Raw genomic sequence first — 20,690 nt, 5'->3', positions numbered from 1 at the left:
ACATAAATATTTATTTTTTGGGATGTATTTATTTAGATTCCCATACTAAATCAAATACTTTAAAGCTCTTAAACTTGATACACTATCAAACACATCAAACAATCATTTAAATTTCTTAAATTTAAAAATAAATATCTATTTAATTTTTTACTTTTTTAGTTTTTAAAAAAATGATAAATTTTGTATTTAACTGAATGTTGAAAATTCAGTTAACTTTAAGATAACAAAAAAATAGTTTTTAAAACTTAAATATGTTTTGAATCATTTTTTTTAATTTAACTGTAAAACAATTTTTTAATTTAATTATTTTTTTATTTTAATTCACTATTGAACTCTTATTATGGTTCGAAATCTTAGATTTCGAAACATATTGTTATTGTCAGTGTATTTATTATTATGGTTCGAAATCTTAGATTTCCAACGCAGTTTTAATAAAACAGTAACTTATAGGTTAATATTTTTTGAAACAAAAATCCGTTTTTAAGACCACAGCGGTTTTTACAATAAGTTATTGAGTACAATTTCACGGTTGATGATTTTGATTTAAAGAAAAGGGGAGAATACCAAAACTGCAACGTTCATTTAACTTTTTTTTAAACGTTTAAACTTTTTCTAGTGTTTTATATATTAAGTTTTTTAATATATTTAAATAAATTTAAACAAAATTGTTTATTCTTTAATTTTTATTTCACTTTAATGGGAACTGCGGTAAGAAAAAAATTGGCGAATTTTTATTTATCAACACAAATATATAAATTAGCTATGTATGCCTATACAGGAAAAAAATCACAACAAAGAGTAAAAATTGTGCCAAAACACGTTTATAAAATAGCGAAAATCGAATTTAATCGTATTTCAGTAACTGGTACAAGTTATTTAACAATAAATTGAAAAATAAAGCAAATAAAAAAAATTATTGGTCACAAAAGTTAAATATTTTGGGTGGTTAATAAAAAATAAATACAATACGAATCGTGTGCAAAAATTGATGCATGGACTTTGGACACAAAGAAGAAAAGCTGACAGGCTCCTAGCTGCGTAAATGAACGCGTCAATGACGTAACAAAGTAAGTGCTTAAACAAAGACTGCTCCTATTTCGCCACAAGTAAAAATGAAAAAAATTTGATTTTCCGAAAAAAAATTATTTTTTAGTTTTCGGAAAAAATTATTGCACCGCTAAAAAATAAAAACAACTTCATTTCGTCTGAATATAAATATTACCAGTGTCACAATGAAGTTGAAAAGCGCTACCAGGCAGTGCAAATTGGTCCAAATTTTAATTAATGACCAAAAAGACCAAAACATAAAAAACGTCATGACAATATTGCAAAAATAAGGGCGGGGAAATTATAAAAAAAAATGTTTCAATTTTCACAACATTTGCTCAGTGTTTATGTTTTTGGAAGACTTAAAACTACAATCAGAATTAACAAGTATTAAATAATTTGGTCCTATTTTAAATAAAATAATTATACTTTATATGAAACCAAACCCCGATGACAAGGTTACACCTTTATTTAATTATTTTTAACCTTTTAAAATTAATGTTAAAGACAAAAACACAGTATCAGATGCTGACAGGTTTGTTGTATGACATAAATACTGGTTTATGACGTCACAGCAACGTCACCGGACATGCGTCTTGCGAAATTGACCGATCGCGCAATTTCGTAACTGGAGACGTTTTTGAACGAGTCACGTGGGACACAGATCTTTTAAACGAAATTAACCTCGTGCCGTTTACCTTGACCGCTGGGGGCGTGTTATTGTTTCCATTTAGATTTCTTGGAGGTTCGTATCCGTTAGGTGGGGTGCGGGAGTCCGCAGAGTTAATTTTAGACGCCAGACCACATTTAAGCGCGGAGGTCCAAATGTCGTCAAGAAATCGTTCACTGTCGTCACGGCACGACCTTAATGACGAACAAAACCCCTTTATGACGCCACAATTCCAACGAAAATTCTCGTCGGCAGTTTGTCGCCTTTTTCGCTCTGCGTCCACCGTCGAATAGGATTTCTTTCTCGTGGTCTTCTTCTTAGTGGTCCCGTTACCACCATTAACCATATGAGCATCCCCAGCTTCTGTATTGACTGTCGAGTTGGTGCTTAGCATTGTTGGCAATTCCTGTAAATTAAGAAAACATTACAATACGATTCATTGATTTAAGAATTATACTTAAAGTTTTAATTTAGCCAAACTGAAATTAAATGAAATATATTTTACCTCGTATAGTTTTCTAGCCTTGTCGTGAACTTCGGATAAATTTTTACAAACAGTTTCTGTTTGATCCAAAACAGCCAAACTTTCCGTCGATAAATTTTCCAACATCATCGCCGTTTTCCGCCAGGTGTCGTTAGTCGCACACTGGCCTCTTAGTTCGAGAATCAGTCGACGTTCACGCTTAACCAGCGTTACCCGTGGTAATAGTGACGTCACAGCAGAGTCATTTGACGATTGTGATGTTTCGGAGGGCTGGCGGCGTAAGCGAGCTGTTGCGGCATCAGCCGACTGAGCACGACGCCGAATATCGTCAACATTAGCGGGATCAGAATCCATCACTGGCGTTGATAGTTTACGCGACTTTTTCTGGTGGCCAACCGCTGGCTCGGTACCTCCAGTCTCGCTTCGTGCCCGTTTCCATAGGGCGCGCACGCACTGCTTGACCGAACTTTGTGACGTCAGGCCGCATGTTTCCCGAAATAAAGTTAATGCTGATCTCTGCGAGTCTCTGAGCGACGCAGCCAGTCGCATGTCTTCCAATGACGATTTAAAAAGTTCGTCGGCCTTGGCAACCATGACGTCACGTACATTGATGACCTCGAGGTCCTTGCGCGATCGAGTCTTTCGCAACTTTTTCTGACCCGAGTTGCGTTTCGATAATTTGGCGGGGGCGTTAGCAGAAGATTGAGCAGCGGAGGCCCCGGAAAAGTTGACAAGGGTGTCGGGCTCCGAAACAGCAATGTGAACGAACAATGTAGCGTCCTCTAGTGGTTCATCAAAGATCGAACGAAGACGAAGATGTCGATAACCGGGTTGAAGGCATTCAAATGGAATCGTATATTGACCTTAGTTAAAACGAAATCAAAATTTAAAGTGTATTGTTATACATATTGTTTTTTTACCAGTCAACTACCCATATTTATAACAAAAAGTTAAAAAAACTTGTAAAAATGTTTTTAATATTAAAAACTCGAACTTACCGATAAACTCATCTCCAATAAACTCGTCATCCAATACCACAAACCGCACAAGGGCGAGAGAAGGCAGGGACAACCGGAAGTCAAAAGATTCATCAAAGATGGGGCTTCCCCCGCTGTTGTTGGGGGCCGTGCGGGTTCGTAATTCTGCACAATCACCGGGAACCCCAAATAACTCGATCAACACGTAAGGGTCAATAACCTGACCTTTTGCACCTTAAAAATAATATTTATTTAATTGTTATTTGTTAAAAAAAAAAACTCTAGTTTGTATATTTGTTTATGTAAAAACTGAAAAAATATCTTGAAAAATTTAATTGTTGTAATAACCAACAAAAACTATTGTTATTCTAAAGAAATAAAAAAAAATAAAATACCCCCTCCCCTTGGTTTGGGAAAGTTTTGTCCACTAATAATTCTTAGATGCAAAAACTTGGGGGAAACACCGGGTATGCTATCAGATGGAGTGTTGTAATAAGCAAGCTGGAAAATTTACAAAAAAAGATTAAAAATAAAAATAATTATATAAAAAAATATAAAAATAGATAAAAATAACTAACATTAATATAATAATATTTAATCAGTAAAGCAATAGAAATATTTAAAACAAAAATTTTCAATGCAAAATAAAACACATTGCTTATTTTAATAACAATATACATAACATTTATATTGCTAAGTGTGACATACAAAATACTGACTACAACGATAAGAACTTGCATAAATACCTTATCCCTCATAACCAGAGGTTTAAGAACATAACCACATCCTCCATTCATGGAGAACCTTCCATCATTTATATCCATCATTAAACCTTCGATAACATATTCGTGGTTAATTTTATTTTTCCCAACAATGGTTTGTATTAGATGATTAAACAAATAAAGATTAAAATAAAGTAGGCCAACAAAAAATTTTTTTTTATTAAAACAAATAATTCTAAAACATAAAATTCATGATATTATTTTTATACAAAAATTGAAAAAAAAACCTAAATGTTTTTAGTAATATTTGTAGTTTTAGTATTACCTGGTGTTTGATAATTTAACGAGGCGATCTGGACTCCACAATTCCAAAAATCTTGAGGATTAAAATTACTTGAATCAATTCTTGCACCACTAGGAAAAACTCGTGTCAAAAATCTGTAAAAAAAGGCCAATTTCTAAATATATTTCTGGTAAATGCTGGCTCGAGTGACATTTTATGAACTTTGGATGACATTTAAATACATAGAAATCAATCAAATGAAAAAATTGATATTTCTTTTACAATACATTTATAAGTTACCTTGCAAAAAAGAAAAATTAACATATTAAAAAATTAAAAATAAAAGTGAAAAAAAAGGTTGAAATTATTTTCGTCAGGAACTTACTTTTGATTATGAGAAATAAATTGTTCTGGAATATTTTCAACTAATTTTATCGCCTCCCCTTCATGAATTGAACAAGTTTGAGTACAACTAAAAATAACAACAAATTAGTTATTAATTTGCTTTAGTTTTCATCAACCTAAACTTAAATTTGTTTTACCCAATCTAGATAAGCCACAAATAAAAAAAAGGTACATTGAGGCATCAATTAAAAAAGTATAAAAATTTAGTATTTAACCTGCTCTTTTGATCATTGTTAGAAAATTGTTCTTGTTGTCGTTTTTTGGCACTTAAAGAAACCAAGTTTGATAATTCCTTAGTTAAAGAGATTTGTTGTCTTTCCTGAGTAGCTACCCGTGATACTTCTTCATTATTGTACATTGGAGGCTAAAATAAAAACATCAAAATTATAAAAAATATTTTAAAATGTTTTTTAAAACTCAACAAGTTGGCTAAAAAAATCAAAATAAGTCAAAAACTATAAAAACCTGATTTTCAACTTCCTTTCCTTCATCTTCTGCACTTACATAACCTTGCTCTCCATCACAATCCAGTGGCAACTTTCTCGAGCGAATTATAAATTTTCGTTTAAGTTGGTCAGGAGAAGGTAAGACGTTAAGATCGAGAGATCCCTAAATATTGAATTTTTTTTATTAAAATTAAATATTTATTTTAAAAAGATTAACTTAGAACTAAAATGTATTTTTTTCCAATTTTTTCTTTTAGTATTTTGTCAAAAATATTACAACAAATACTTATAAACTCTCTAAAAATATGCTTTTATGTATACAAACATAAACCTATTTATAATTAGGCAAATGACAATTAACTTACCTCAGTATAGATCTTATCACCTAGAATTTCTTTTAATATTTGAGCCATCTTAGTTTGTTGTTCAACAGAACAGTGATTTTCCAAACATAATATAACAGGAAAAACCGAATTTCGAAAAGAACTTTCATTTATCGCTTCTATAACTTGAACAAATGGAATTCTAAAAAAAGGTAATTTGTGTAACAATATTACCCAATCATGTGAACAAAAAAACGAAAACATGTATATAAAATGTTAAAATATTTAAATCACGCTGTACTTAATCTTATTTTGTATGTCGTAAACCTTTACAAAATACTTTGTTTAAAAAAATTATTAAATACATTGGAATTTCCATAAAGCCCAAAATAATTTACAACAGGGAAATCCTCTTAACACGGAAAAAAAATTCAGACTAAGTCACCCTATTAATAAAAAACCTGACATTTAATCAAATTCCCCTGAAAATTTTCAAGTACAAAGCACTCACTTGTTAGTTAGAGTGTGACCATGTGTGACGTGGGGAACTCCCTCAGGTCCATCCCAGCAATCCAATTCAACACAACGACAACATCTGTGTGTAAATACAAATTTAAAAAATATCTAAAATTATAGACAAGCGTTAAATAAATTTCAGTTGCTTATTGTTATATTTTTAGAATATTTGTTGATACTGATTTTTTCGAGTATGGTGTATATATAAAATAAAAAGTACAAATTTCATAATTACAAAATAGTAAAAAGTACAAATTTCATAAACTCTACAAATTTCATAAACTCTAAACAATAAAAAGTACAAATTTCATAAACTCAAAATTTTAATAAACTAATTACAAAATTTGTTATTAAACATTACAAAGGGAAATATCAAATAGGAAATATTAATGTAAACAAACCTTAATAAAGCTCTCACATATGCACTAACACTACTAGGCCCACTAACTTGGTCCTCCATTAGGTAAGTATTATGTGATGATGCTATAAAGTAATGAGACAGAGGCTGACTCATGTCCTGGCAAACCTGTAAGTTTTGTTTGTTTATTGTGTGGTTAAATAGGATAGGATAATATAAGTGCTCTGGTAGGTGTTACAGAAATACTGTTGACTAAGCAAAAATTACATTTAAAAACAATGGTTCGGGAATTTATATTTTTAAGTTTTTTTAAACATATTTTTGACACTGTCAAAACAATTACACGAGTAATAAACTAGAAAAATGTCTTCATACAATATTTTTATAAACTCTATAAACCAGTTTTTAAAAACACTATCAAATGAAATATGATACAAATATTAATATAATCGAAAACATAAAAAAAAAGTATTTTTAAAAAGAAATAGTGGTTTACCTGTAAATGTCTTGGACTAAAAATACTGCATTCCTCTGACATTAAATACTTGGTAAAACCGTCGATACCAATTGCTGGGATATTTCTAATTGTTTCTGAAGGTTCGTGGTCATTTATTATTTGGATACACTGATTTAATGTGGCCTGTCGGACACCTAAAATAATAAATCATATTTTAAAATAAATCATAAAGTTGGATTGAAATACAGAAAGAAAAACAAAAAAGGAAAAAATGAATTATACTTTTCGGGTGTTTAAAATTAAAATTAAATTACAACTACTATACTTCATTTCTTTTAAGGGGCAAAAAACTATACTAAAGCTAACCTAAAACATGAAAACAACAAATAGACAAGGTAACGGCAAAAACTATTTAACAAAAAACAAATTTTACCTTGTTCAGATTCTAAAAACAACATAAGGTCATCAGTCGATAGTTGATCACCCCTTGACGCATATTTAACTAACAAAAAGTAAATTTCTGGTCGTGTAGCTACATCCTAAACAAAATCGTTTAAATGTTAAAGTTTTATTTACAAAATAGAGCATCTTTATTTATAAATGATAAATTTGTATTTTAGTGGTATCTTGTTTTCTTTTAAATTATAAATGAGGTATTGCTTTTCTCCAAAATTATAAATAAAAATAACTGCACTAATTAGCTTTCAATTATTATAAATAATGAAACAGGTAAATAAAAGGCACAAAACATTGATTAAAAAGGAAAATTTTTATATACCAAGAAAAGTTACGAATAATTTACTTTAAATATTTCAACGAATTCTTCTTTTTTAAGGCGTGCCCCAACAGTTTCATTCATTTGAAAAAATTCTTGTAATTTTTGTTTGATACTCAACTCTCTAATGCCATCGCTAAGTGTCTAAAAAAAACAAAAAAATTAACTTTAATGTAAATAATAGTAGTTAAGCAGTTTCTAAAAAGAAAAAAAATGATAAAGTCAATGTTGTGCAATTTTTTTAATTAACTAACATAACAAAATTGGCCTTACATAGAATAAAAACAGTATACCTTACTTATTAGGAAAACATTTGTACAACTTTCAATTTTTAATGACTCAAATATTATGGCAACTAACTTTAATGCTGTTATGCAATTTTTTGTTATTTGGTGCCTTATATATTTCAATATTCCATATAAAGTATATTTTGTAATAAACAATGTAACTTGATGACAGCTACATATATTAAAGTTTGGCTTGTTACACCAAATAAACACTTTTTCTAACTTTTCCCAAAAACTACAGTAACTTAAAAAAAAAAAAATTTAATTTATAATATATATACATTTTTTCTTTTTTTTAAATTATTGTTTTTAGTTAAACTTACTGTGAGTAACTCAATTGATTCATCCTCATCCAAGAATCCATCTTTGTTGATGTCCGCTCCATCAAACATGGATGACAACCACAAATCCCTTGCATCAGTCCTCATCTTTAATCCCTCGATATCCTGACCAGTCATCAAACAACGAAGTCCTAAAAAAAATTTTAATTAAAAAAAAAATTATCTTCTTTTTCGTAAAATAAGTCTTTAGTTTTAAACACAATAAATTTGATACTAGTGTAGTAAATTAACAATTACGTAAAAATAAAAAAGTAAAAATAAAATTATACAATAAGGTAATTTACCTGTCACCCAAACATTAGCATCATCAGCAGAGTTTGCAATTAAATCCAAAGTTTTTCCTTCACCGTAAATAATCGAAAACGAACATTCGTCAGGAAAATGGGTCGAAATATCCGAGGATAAAAACAACTCGGTTGATTTACCAGGTCTGACTTCTCTGATGTTGGTAATATCTATCTTTGCCTTGCCAGCATCCTTTTTAGAAGGTTCCCAGCGCAAGCAACTAAAAAGAATTTAAAAATTTTTAAAAGACATTTTAAAAATGAATTATGCAAAATACTGTTTCATTTTACCTTCTTCTGAATTTTTTTCATATTTATTTAAGTAGATTTTTTTTAAATTACTGCTTTTGATATTTACAATATTACAAGGAAAAATAATATTAAAAAAACTTACTTATCTTTTCCCTCAAGCCAGTAAACCCTGTTATAAACTCTTGAGTTTGATCTCATTTTAACAAATTGATGACCTTCCTGCATTGCTTTAACACAATCGGCCGAGTTCTTTACACAAGCCTCACTCGGAAGTCGACTAAAGGAAACATTCTTTTTCTTCATGGTTGACTTCATTCCAGGCTCCTTAAAATATTAAAACATAAATTGGATTTGTAAACTTATTTGCATATATAAAAAAAATTAAAACATTTGTAAATCTGACAAATCTTGTGACAGAAGTATAATTACCATAACTTTAATTTAAATAAAAAGTCTGATTGGAAGATAAAAAAAATTAATAAACAACTAAGAGCATCAATATTTTACAAAGCAAATATTTAAAAGAAAAAACGATAATTTAGGTAACGTGTTGTAAACAAAATATATAAATAGCCCTAGGTCAAAACTATTATTCATATTAATGTAACGCCATTACTCAGTTTACAAACCTTTACTTGTATAAATAACAATTCTCATATTTAGAAGTATTACATTTAACAAAGTTGCTTAAATATCAACATATATATAGCAACCCTTAAAATAGAACATAAATGTTAAAAAAACAACTCTTAAAACTTACTGTTTTCATTTTAATTATATTTTCCCCAGACCATCTAGGGTTAGGAGACCGCCTTTTTAAAATAGGAGTTAAAACCGGATTTAAATCAATTTCACTTAAGTCACTTGCTACTATTGCTGTAGTAACACCGACCCTGGCTAAGGCTCTGCCTAATGACTGCCAACCTTCCAACACAGTGTGATCTTTTGATTGGTTTGGATTAAAACGAAATTTTGATAAAAACGTTTTTTTAGTCGGTGTTAAATCATTATTTTCATTCACTTCTTCATATTTCCCCTTTTTGCCTTTAATTCGTTTTTTCTTAGTTTTAATACTGGGGGAAACAGAAACAGGCTCGACATGATTCGGAGAAGCTTCTTTTGTTATTGGACTACCGAATATTGTAGCGGGTGTTACATTATTTGATATTAAATCAAAAACATTTACACTATCAGTTTTAGTTGGAGCTTTGTTAATAGTTGCGACATGCGGCCTTTTCTCAACAGAATTTTCAGTTGGTAAACTCTTTGTTGCAGGTGGCAAAATAACGAGGGAAGAATCAGAAGATAAATCCTCCTCCTCCTCCTCTTCAATTGAGTCTTCGAAAGAAAACTCCTGCTCCTCGGATTTTTTGTGGCCAGGAGTTTGTTGCCGCATGCGTACAGGCACCGCTTGTGCAACCCTGTTGTCATAACTCCCCCTCCGTCGAGCTATCAACATGTCATAACCCTTATCATGAACCAATGCAGCTGCAACATCTGGAATTTCAAGAATTTCCTCTAAGCGGGAAGAGCGTTTAATTAAGGGAGAATTTATTGATCCAACATCAATTGTTTTTATGATCTTAGTTCTAAGAGTAACAAAAGGTGAAGTCTCTTCTGAAGACGTTGGGGACTCGAAAGATGTTGAATGAGCAAGGTTTTGAACATTGTTGTCCTCAACTGATAAATTGTGATTTAAAACATTGTTCAACTGAAGATTTGGGGGTTTGTTTTTACGATTTATTCTCTCACTATCTTGAGTCTTTATTTCGGTATCTGTCAAAGGTAATTCCTGGACATCCATTATTTATTAACTATATCCAAAAGGTTGAAGAATTGACAGTTTATGTTGACTTTCAAACGGGGTTCATCTCATGTTTCTTTGTTATTTTTTCAAGGTGCTTATTTCATTAAAAAATCACTATTAAATTAAACAAATCTAAATTAAAATCAATACTCATATTTAAATTGCCTATTAGTTCACGATCGCATATTATATTTAAATTAAACTTGTAAACATCTGCCAATGCGAATTGCCTGTGGCCCAGTTCAATATAATATTCGCAACCTAATACGATCAAGAATGACGTCACGTGCAGAGAGTATGCATTAAAATAAAAAAAAGACGCATGTTTTCAAAGTTAAAAGGTAGTCTTTGATATAAATTATTAATTCCGTGTCGCCCTGGGTGAAGTGCAATCAATACAATTAATCTCAAGCCAAAAACTAGATGAAATTTAATTAATTTGAAAACCTTACTTTTTAAAGTTTTTACCCTTTATTCTATTTAAACAAAATTATTTTGTAAATTTACACCAGAACTACGCACATTATCAATTATTTAACCTATTTGATAAGCTACCTAAGTCTTTAACTTTATATGAGTGTTATATAATTTAAAAACCTTATTTTGTAATTGTATTTGTAATACTTTCGGTACCTCGCAAAAAATATTTTTAAATTTTTATTTTCTAAGTAAATAAAGTAACGTTACTTAAAGTGAACATAAGTTGCACTAGTATACTGTTAAAGTTTTTGAAAAGGCAATAATTAAAATTTATCTGATTAGGCAAGTTAAAATAAAACAAAACTCAACAATTGCGCAGATTAAACAAGTTTTAGAAGAGCTAAGACTAGATTACAATTTAACAAAATATTAAATAATAATTTTTACCTAAAACTTAGGCCCCCATAATATTTACACATTGTTTACTGATAGTTTTTAAACACTAAACGTTAAACTTAATATATAATGCGCTACTATTCTTGCCCTAATCGAATAATTACTACATAAAACCCCAGCTGAACTTGTTGATTACTTTTTAAAGTGCATTTACTCCCTCAAATTCAACATTCTTGTTGTGCCTGCTTCCTAAACGCAGCGGGTTGCCTAAGAATAGATATTTTGCGACCTATGGTCACATATATGTTATGGCAGGGAAAGCAATATGACATAATTTATTGGCCTATTCTACTGATGACGCATATATGAGGCTTTTTTGGAAAGCGAAAAAAACAACATCTTGACAATAAGTTGGCCTTCGACAACCGAAAAAAATGGTAAAAATTCAATATTTTTCTTTATAAATTAAGTAAAAATTTTGACGTTTTTTAACTGGTTTTAGATAACAATTATGACATTCAACTGCAAATACGTAAGTTAAACTGAGTCACGTGACCGCCAGTGCACGTGCACATGGGTAAATTTTTTCCGGTGATTGTGACATCACAATGTAACAGAACTCGCGCGAGCGCTGTTTATTTGTAACAATGGGCAACCAATAAAGATCTTAAAAACACAAATAACATTTACGTCAAGTAATAACAATTTCCTTAAAGGTAGGTTTACATCAACTAGTAACTACCAATCTGCTTTTTATAAGTTTACATAATAGGTAATAGGGAACAACACACGGTTTAAACTTAGTAATATAGATAATCAAAAAAGTCTGATCAAAAATCATCGACTTGATAAGGTCCCGGTTGATCAACAATTCGAATATCGAACCAGCCGGCGTGTTTACGTCATTATCACAGAAATGTGACGTCATGGCAATAACAATGTAACAAAATAACAATATAACCTTGGTTTATACAATTTTACATTAGCAACCATTAAAATTTGTTCTACCCATTTAAATAAAGGATTTAATTAAAAAACCAATTAATTTGGCTCGTTGGAATACTAACTATTTAATCGTATTATAAAAATAAAATGTAAGACTTTATATTTCGAATTGCCTTAGGAGCCATAACAAGTCACTACACACTTAACTTGGCATGCTTAATCTAACCGCATTTATAAATAACTTAATCCTTTCAGAGCACTATGTGTATATTAAGCCTCCATGGTAGGCAAAGCTAACTGCAGGAAAAAATCTACTTGATCAATTTCCCCAAGTGAAAATTAACCGATTAAGTTTTAAAATCAGCAATCCCTCTTAGAACTGAAATGCTTTATACTTCCTGTTCAGTTCTAAATATAACTCGCTGGTTAAGCTATATTTATTATATTGAGCTGGCGTTTATAAACCTAACCAGACTCAGTAGTGAACAACTTATTTTAACCTTCCTAGCTAAGGTTATAACATATTTGCACCAGATAAAAATCCCTCTGAAAATGTCACTGCAAACATTGTCGTTTAAAAAAGTTTTAACTTTACTTAGAACTTTTTTACCTATAACCAAAACCAAAATAAATTTTAAATATTTATGTCATATTATGAAAACTACAATAATATTGTATATTAATTTTAACACCATATTCCTCGAGCTATCTAAACGACAATTAATTTTAATTCAATTTTAAATTAAGTTAATTAATATAATAAAATCTGTAACCAAAATTTGAAAACAACGCTAGAACGCAAATAATAATAGAAACGTTAAAATCGATATAAAAAAAGACAAGATTAATTTTGAAAACTCAAAAGAGAAGAATCCCAATGAAGTTGGCAAGAGCGCAAGACTGTCAACCAAAACGTCAATATTCAATTAAATTTCTGCAATTAGTAACGATTTTACCAAGTCGCTACATTTAAATGCATGCTGCTAACTAGAGTTTTTTGCTGCATTGAATTAAAGTTTTTTAAATTTTAAATCGATTGCAATTTTGCCTGCTGTGTTAAATTTTACAAAACTTAAAGCTTCGACCTGCAAAATTTTATTGCTAACGTTAAAAAAATAAAAATTACCAACATGAACATATTACTAATACCCTATTACTTTTAATTTTAATCCTTAACACTAGCTTTAAGTAACACTTTATTTGAGTTTTATATTTTAATTCTTTATGTTCTTAATTAAATAAGAAAGAAAATTAATTCGGTTATGAAAATCCAGAAAAGTATGTGTTAAGCTGATTTATTAAATAAAATATATTAAAATAAACTGCTTAGTCATTTTGCCCTCCTAATAAAATATTCTCAACAAAATATGCTGCATTTAATATTATTCTTACCTGTATACATCAAAACTTGTAGTTATTGTTTTAAATGACAACTCTGCATAATACACATAATCATTTACGTACTTTCCTGACAATTACCACAGAGCTTTTAACACAATTAACAACAATGCATTTAACAGTAGAGTAGTTAAATTGACATACATTATTGTTGATGAATTTGTAAAAAACAACATACCCATGGCAATAACCTAACCATAGAATTTTTTAAAACACAATAAAATATTTAAAATTTCGTGACGCAAAACTTTTCTTTTACTTGCATTTATTTTAAGTAATACAGGAAAGTGGCAACCCAAATAATGAAATATAAGCGTGTATGCCTCAAGCAATGAGGTAAGAGGTAAATACGCCAATTATTGTAACACTGACTTAGACATTTGCGAAATCTTATGTAAATACAGTAACAGTAATATGACCTCAACGAACGAACTCAGTTTTTGTTACTAATTACTGTAGACTGATAACAATAAGTTACATCATCTCACATGCAAGAATATAGCAAACAAACAACAACTTAAAATTTGTAACAAAACGAAAACCAATCAGACGATGATTAAATTTAAATCAAACAATATTTTATCCATATAAATTTTATGACTTAAATTTAAATACAAAAAATTGACAGCCTTTCTAAATTGAAAACCTCATTTCGCGAATTGTAGTTTAAATACACACCCTTAATTGGATAGATCAAAATCGATATGTAATATATTGCATAAAAAATCGTTTTTTCTTTAAGTGCTTATGATTAAAAAAATAAATAATAAGTAAACTAAGCCGTTTAAAAAAGGCAATTGACTATACCAAAAAAATAAAATTTTTCATTTATTTTAATCTTAATATATATTAAACAAACCGGCTTATATTTTTAGTCAAAAATAATACTATAAAATGTTTAAGTTTAACATATGTATGCAAATTTATACCCAATAACACTAATAGAAATAATTAAAAAAACAATAAAATTTATATGTAGCACTATTTAATGTTAAACTTCAATTTAAATTAATAATGCAAAAACAAATGACCTGAACTAACAAAATTACTGTTTTATGGTAAAGCTGATATTTCATTAAACCTAATCTTCTACTGCCCTTTTAAACCTTTTGTCGATATGTCATTAACCACAACAACAATAAGTTTATTTTTAAACAAATATACGACAACCCTACCCGAACTGCGGCTTAATTTGCTGTAGTCCTAAACGTATGCTGAACAATATACATAACAAAACACACAAACATACACTGCGCTTATTTTGGTTCTAAGCCACTTACTGCAATGTGGATTAAAAGATGGGCATTGGTTTCAAAAACCGGATGAGCGCATCAATGTCCGTGCATGTGCATGCGCAACACGTTATTATCACATAACCGTAATCATCATGCATTGCTATTAACTCAGACTATGATATAGGTATTTTGTTTCCTATTTTTCATTGAGGGTGGTACATTTTTGCACGGGTTATTAATCGTTAATGCAAAGTTTAGCTAAGTTTAGGTAGCATGGATTGCTGCAGATTAGCTGCACAATAGAGCGATGACATGTCAACCAAAATATGCAAAATTGAGAAGAAATGTGCTAACTAAAGAATAACCATAAATCTTGTTGCCTAAGTTTTAATGTTAAAACCGACACGGTGGAATTTTTAGATCAACTTTTGTCACGTAGTTACTTCACATTTAAGCTTTAAATTCAACTGTTAAAACGAGTAAAAACGAAAACGTTTTAAAAAAAAACGAAGTTATTGAACTGTACACGGTACAACTACAACTGGTGTTTATTTACTTGTGTATGTTAATCTTACTCTGCTCTATCTATATTCTTTAATATAAACACAAATAAATTGTTCTGTAATGACTTGGACTGTACTTGACGTATATGTGTTTGATCCATATAGATTTGGAAAAAAAGCTGGAATGTAATAAACAAAAAACGATCTCTAGCTCCATCTGATTGAAATAAATAAAATATAATAAACGCAATACACAACAGAGTAATAAATACTTTAAAATGAAAATGAGCTGTTAATTACTTTCCCAATCATTTTTAATATTTAAGGCAATTAAAAAAAATTACTAATACCTCAAAAACGTAATTTGGTTTTTAAAATTAAAATGTTTGATTGGTATCATCGATTAAATTTAAAACTATCGTAAAATTAAAAAAAAGTATTTTTTACATGACAAACCTATTACCATTAAATTTGTTTAAACGTCAAGCAAAGCCTATGAAGGATGCCAAATTAAGCTTTGAAATATAAATAATAAATGAGGCTATAACCACAACGTCAATCTGGCGTGTAAAAGTCATTTTAATTATTTGAAAACCCGGACAATATACACCAGAAAATGCCTGGATTATTCTTTAAATAAAAAAATATTAAAAGCTATATATAATATATGCACGTTTAATCCTTATATAAATTGCAAAATTCATTTTTCTTAATAAATTAAAATTTTCCTTAAGTTAAAAATCCATCGAAATCAAATTTCAAATTAAATGAAAAACAATTTAAACTTCAGCTTTGATTTTTCGCTCACGTAATTGTCACATTAAAGAAATAATCGATAACCCGATCAAAAAACACGATTTTGTTTTTACACGAACTTTTAAGAATAAAAAATCGCGTAAAACGATCTAATGGCAAACCAAGTTTGACAGATTTTACGTGTGCAAGTCAGTTCAATAAAGATAACTTTATTTTAATGAAAATTTTTGGACTAAAAATATTTTGACTTTCGGCAAAAAAATGACATGTTATACAACAACAAAAGAATTTAAGTATATTATACATTGACACAACATCGCTAAATAAACAAAAAATGACAAGCTGTATATTGAATAATAATAAAGTAGACCCTTAAAATATAAAATAAATAAACAACATCTTAAAACATGAATATTTTCCACCTTTAGTTTGAAAATAATTCAAAAAAAAAAAAAACGGAAACCAACAACTATAATAAGTAAATTTTTGAATTATTTTAGGATTTTTAGTAAACTCACTTTTATGATACTCCTTCTTCGTCCGGGTGTTTCATTTTCTGCTGGACTTACTGGAGGATTAGTTTTGTCTGAGGTGGAAGATGCGGAAGACAGAGTTCTCTGTAAAACAACCAAAATGCTATATAAAAGTTAATATTTTCTAAATCATCTTAAAAATTACCATAAAACAAAAAATCACATTGCTTTCTACAATCTAAATACTACAAACAAATAAGTAAACAATTTAAAATGTAATACATGCAAACATAGAAGCTAATATTTTAAATTTACCGCGCTGTGAAATTGCAAGTTGTCACCAGGTTGAAGTAAACCTGTGAGATTTTCTTCAGGTATGCTCCCCATATCTGATAAACTTGCTCCTAGTATTGGTTTCGAGGGTGAAGTTGGTGTTTTACTAAAACATAAGAGTTTTATTTGCATTAAGATAACATGTAATTTATAATTAAAATGTAGGGCACTTGAAACACAAATTAAATTTGTTTAATTTTAATATATTTAACTTTAATTTTAAACCTTTTGGAAATTTTAGTTTATTGTTTGAACTTTAAAAGCCTTATTGTGAAACTAACTGAAGAGGGTCTACTTATGCCTACTTTAAATTTCAAAATGAAGTTCAAATGCATAGCTTTGCTGATACCCACCAATTAGCTTTATCCAACTATAATCTGCAACCTTCAACACTGCTTTACAAAAGGGAACATTTGTTACGCAATGTTAGCAAGCACATAAAGCAGTCAACATTGTAATCTGTTAATCATTATGCGAACTTTTTTGTCAGCGGTTAGTCCACAATGTAATGTTACGAACAATGAACTTTTAAAACAAATACCATATGACTAATTTTATTACTATTTAGTAATCGACATTTAAATTACTGCACTATACCAACAAATGATGCAATAAAAATACCTAATTTTTACTCTTAATAATTAAAGACCCTGCAATACCGGTTAGCATAACAAATATAAGCCTAGCGTGACAAAAAAATGTTATAATTAGTATTTTGTCTATTTTAGTTCCCCAATAATGATACGACATTTACCTAACTAATTCGACTACCTATGTTTAACACACTACTTGTTTTTAACCTTATATAATCTGGGCATAATATCAAAACTAATATTTATGTATACAGATCACCAAAATGGATAAAAAAACAACTCCACGCACCTCAAGTGGTCATTGCCCTCTCCTTGAAGTACTTTATCGCTTGCTAGACGTGTTTCTTCGGCGGCCACAATGCCGTTGTAGTTTTCTGGTTCGCTCGACATTTTTTGGTCACGTGGATCGAACTTAAATATTTAGGAATGTTAAACGCGGGTTGTCAGGTAATTTCTTGGTAGCGTGTTACGTAACCATCTCTGCCGTGTCAAAATTTAATAAATTTGGAAATCCTAATTACCTGGATAAAATCGTCAAATTAAAAAATCGTTAGCAAAAGTACAAAATAATGAAATATCTGTTATCTGCAAGATATAACTTCTACTATAACTTCTGCTAAGCTCACGATTTTGCTGGAGGGCATATTAACTTACACGGCAAATTCCGTGGTGATAAGTAGACAAGAATTATCTTTTACAAGTATTTTGTTTGGGTTATTACACAAATAATGATTCTAATGTACAAGTCAGTGTATTGTTTGTTATATCTGAGCTTACATTGTAATTCAACATTAAAATTTTTCCTATAGTTACTTGTTAAAATTATTGCAACAACAAAAATTCTATTCCGCCTCAAATTAAAAAAATAACTTAAAAAAAAAATAAAAGAAACCAAAATTTAACAGGTAGATAAAGAAACAAAACTTAAAATTGCCGCCAGTATCTTTAACTTTATTTGCGTCTATCATTACAAGGGAAGTGAAATATTAATATGTCTAATTTTGTCTGAATATTGATTTTCTTGCGTCACCTTAATATTCCAATTGATGACTAATCCTTGCACTTTATCAATCTGTCCATTTACAACAAAATTTGTCAAAATTCAATAAATCTTCCAATCAAACTAATAGATTACCATCATCAAACTTTTACCACACAAAACTACAATCTACTACCACAACAACGACGCATATTGTTGCTGAAAACAAGAAAATATCAATTTCTATGAAACCCTGAAAACTTGGCAATATCTTGGTTTAAAAACAACAATTCTCCCCCAATTTGAAACGTTAAAATCACAGGCTTAATTCGCCGCATGCCGACCTTAAACCGGAGAAAAAACAAATTTTATACGCAGGGTTGTTTCTCCATTACGTGAGTTTTATCGAGTGACCATGCATTATTTATGCACGGTTATCGTCCATATTAATTACCATATAACGTCAATAGGTTAACACAAAAGTATGAAATGTTTAACCTTTATGCTACATAATGCCCAAATATCTCTAGACCTCTATACACATCTCTATTATTTGTCTATCTCTATAACTAAACCCTTGTCTTACTAGATACAAATTACAACAAACTACCATTTTGTTTTTTCCTCAAATCGAGTTATATTTAGATCGACCTACTATTTGCCTATAAAGAATAAGCAGTTCTACTAAGCAAACGCACTTAAAACTTTCCCCGAAATCGTGTTTCCGATGGATGGTAATTAAGTTTGAATAAAACCGATTTCTACTAATTCTACTGTACAGTAGACAGCGCACATTTATACACTAAACATACAAAAACACTCTAAAACTGATAACAAAATTTAAAAATATATTTTTTTTTTAAATAGTAAATTTTAAGCCCGCATTATTTTTTATAATAAAATAGTTTGTTTATTTTATATACAAACCACATAGTCTATCGTAGAATTTTAACACAAAGGAATTGGGCAATATCTTAATTAAATATGTGCATTATGTTAGTGGCTAGCCGCTAAACTTTCATGCAAACAGAAGGATTAGACAGATCAATAGTTCATAACCTAACCAAATTATTTTTATGACAATTTAATAAAATTATACTATTAACTAAACTCTGACAAAAGCGCTGGAAAACACAAAGCTCTAAATAAAATTTGATTTAATTAAACATGTTTTTTTACGGTTAAATTTTGTTTTTAACAACAACTTCATTCAAAAGCATGTAAAGCTGACAAACCTTAACGTTTGTGCAAATATAGGTGTGACTTATATAAATTCAACTATTCTTTGTACCTTTATCTTGTGAAGTATCTTGTTAATTGTGGAAAATTTGAAATCAAGTTGTTTTAATTCTTATTGCTTTTTATTTTTTTCTATTTACAATTCTTCTCTTTGCCTAATCATAAATAAAAAACAAACGTATATTTTTTAAATGACAAATGTTCTTAAATCTGTGCCTAATTTATTCATATTTTAATTTAGATAAAGTGAACTATTATTCGAAATTGCATTAAAATTCTTACTAATCTAAAAAAAACAATTAATCTTATTAAAAAAAATGCTACATTATTAAAATATCAAAGTTAACATTTGGTTCTGTGCCTTATAAATATCATTACGTAAGCATATAAACTAAATTAAATGCCAGTAGTCAAAAATCCCGGTCTTATCATCAAAACCCTAAATTCCAAGTTCCAAAGTACATCGAGCAATGTCAAATATTCTCATAACCTAAAAGTAACATTATAAGCAAGTAATTACTCTCAGGTAAACATCTTGTTAAAAGCACGAATACAAAACAAAGCTAGACCAACTTTTTCAGACAACAAGCCAAACCTAACGGTGCGTGTGATTTTGCTGTTTGGTGTTAAAACACATCAACTATGTCGAGGCATTTTTTAACAAGACTGATGGTGTCTGTTGATAGGATTTCCGTTAAGCACTTACTTTACAGCAGGCTATTACGTTGGATATTTATTATAGCGCACGTGGTCGTCATTTAGCAAAATCCAAAAGACAAGGTTTTTCTGATATCCTCTATTTCTATTTATTATGCTGGATTTCTATTTATTATGCTTGATCTCTTTTTTCTCTTTTTAATTTAAATACTTGCCTAATTATTTATTTGTCTGCTATAAATTTTCATGAATAGGTTTCTATAATACTTTAAAAGTGCTTAATCACTTGAACCTTATAACAAGTGAATTTAATGTTGTTATAACGCACA

At 29.5% G+C, this 20,690-nt stretch overlaps 1 protein-coding gene across 3 annotated transcripts; it reads right to left on the bottom strand.

The window, feature by feature from the left end:
* Positions 1-674: 674 nt before the first annotated feature.
* Positions 675-19,880, bottom strand: LOC145741695 (inactive phospholipase C-like protein 2). 3 transcript variants are annotated; one of them, XM_082559328.1, is made up of 22 exons: positions 19,757-19,880; positions 17,776-18,007; positions 16,876-16,999; positions 16,606-16,704; positions 8,770-8,951; positions 8,376-8,596; positions 8,074-8,222; positions 7,491-7,607; positions 7,122-7,227; positions 6,728-6,882; positions 6,275-6,399; positions 5,869-5,952; positions 5,400-5,559; positions 5,054-5,197; positions 4,804-4,952; positions 4,569-4,655; positions 4,226-4,338; positions 3,925-4,010; positions 3,574-3,679; positions 3,200-3,412; positions 2,223-3,064; positions 675-2,123 (listed from the first exon to the last, which is right to left on the bottom strand). In XM_082559328.1, exons 2-22 carry the CDS (start codon positions 17,874-17,876, stop codon positions 1,617-1,619), a joined length of 3,870 nt encoding a protein of 1,289 aa, XP_082415454.1. In that variant the 5' UTR covers positions 17,877-18,007; positions 19,757-19,880; the 3' UTR covers positions 675-1,616. The 3 variants fall into 3 exon arrangements, with proteins under 3 accessions (XP_082415454.1, XP_082415455.1, XP_082415453.1); XM_082559329.1 differs by lacking the exon at positions 17,776-18,007 and having other exon boundaries at positions 19,757-19,780; XM_082559327.1 differs by lacking the exons at positions 16,606-16,704; positions 16,876-16,999; positions 17,776-18,007; positions 19,757-19,880 and adding an exon at positions 9,388-10,556.
* Between the last annotated feature and the right edge of the window lie 810 nt (positions 19,881-20,690).

The sequence above is a fragment of the Corella eumyota genome, chromosome 2, assembly GCF_963082875.1.
Source record: "Corella eumyota chromosome 2, kaCorEumy4.1, whole genome shotgun sequence".
Taxonomy (NCBI): Eukaryota; Metazoa; Chordata; class Ascidiacea; order Phlebobranchia; family Corellidae; genus Corella; species Corella eumyota.
Note: the sequence above shows the minus strand (reverse complement) of the source record. Positions and strands in the feature narration are given on the sequence as shown.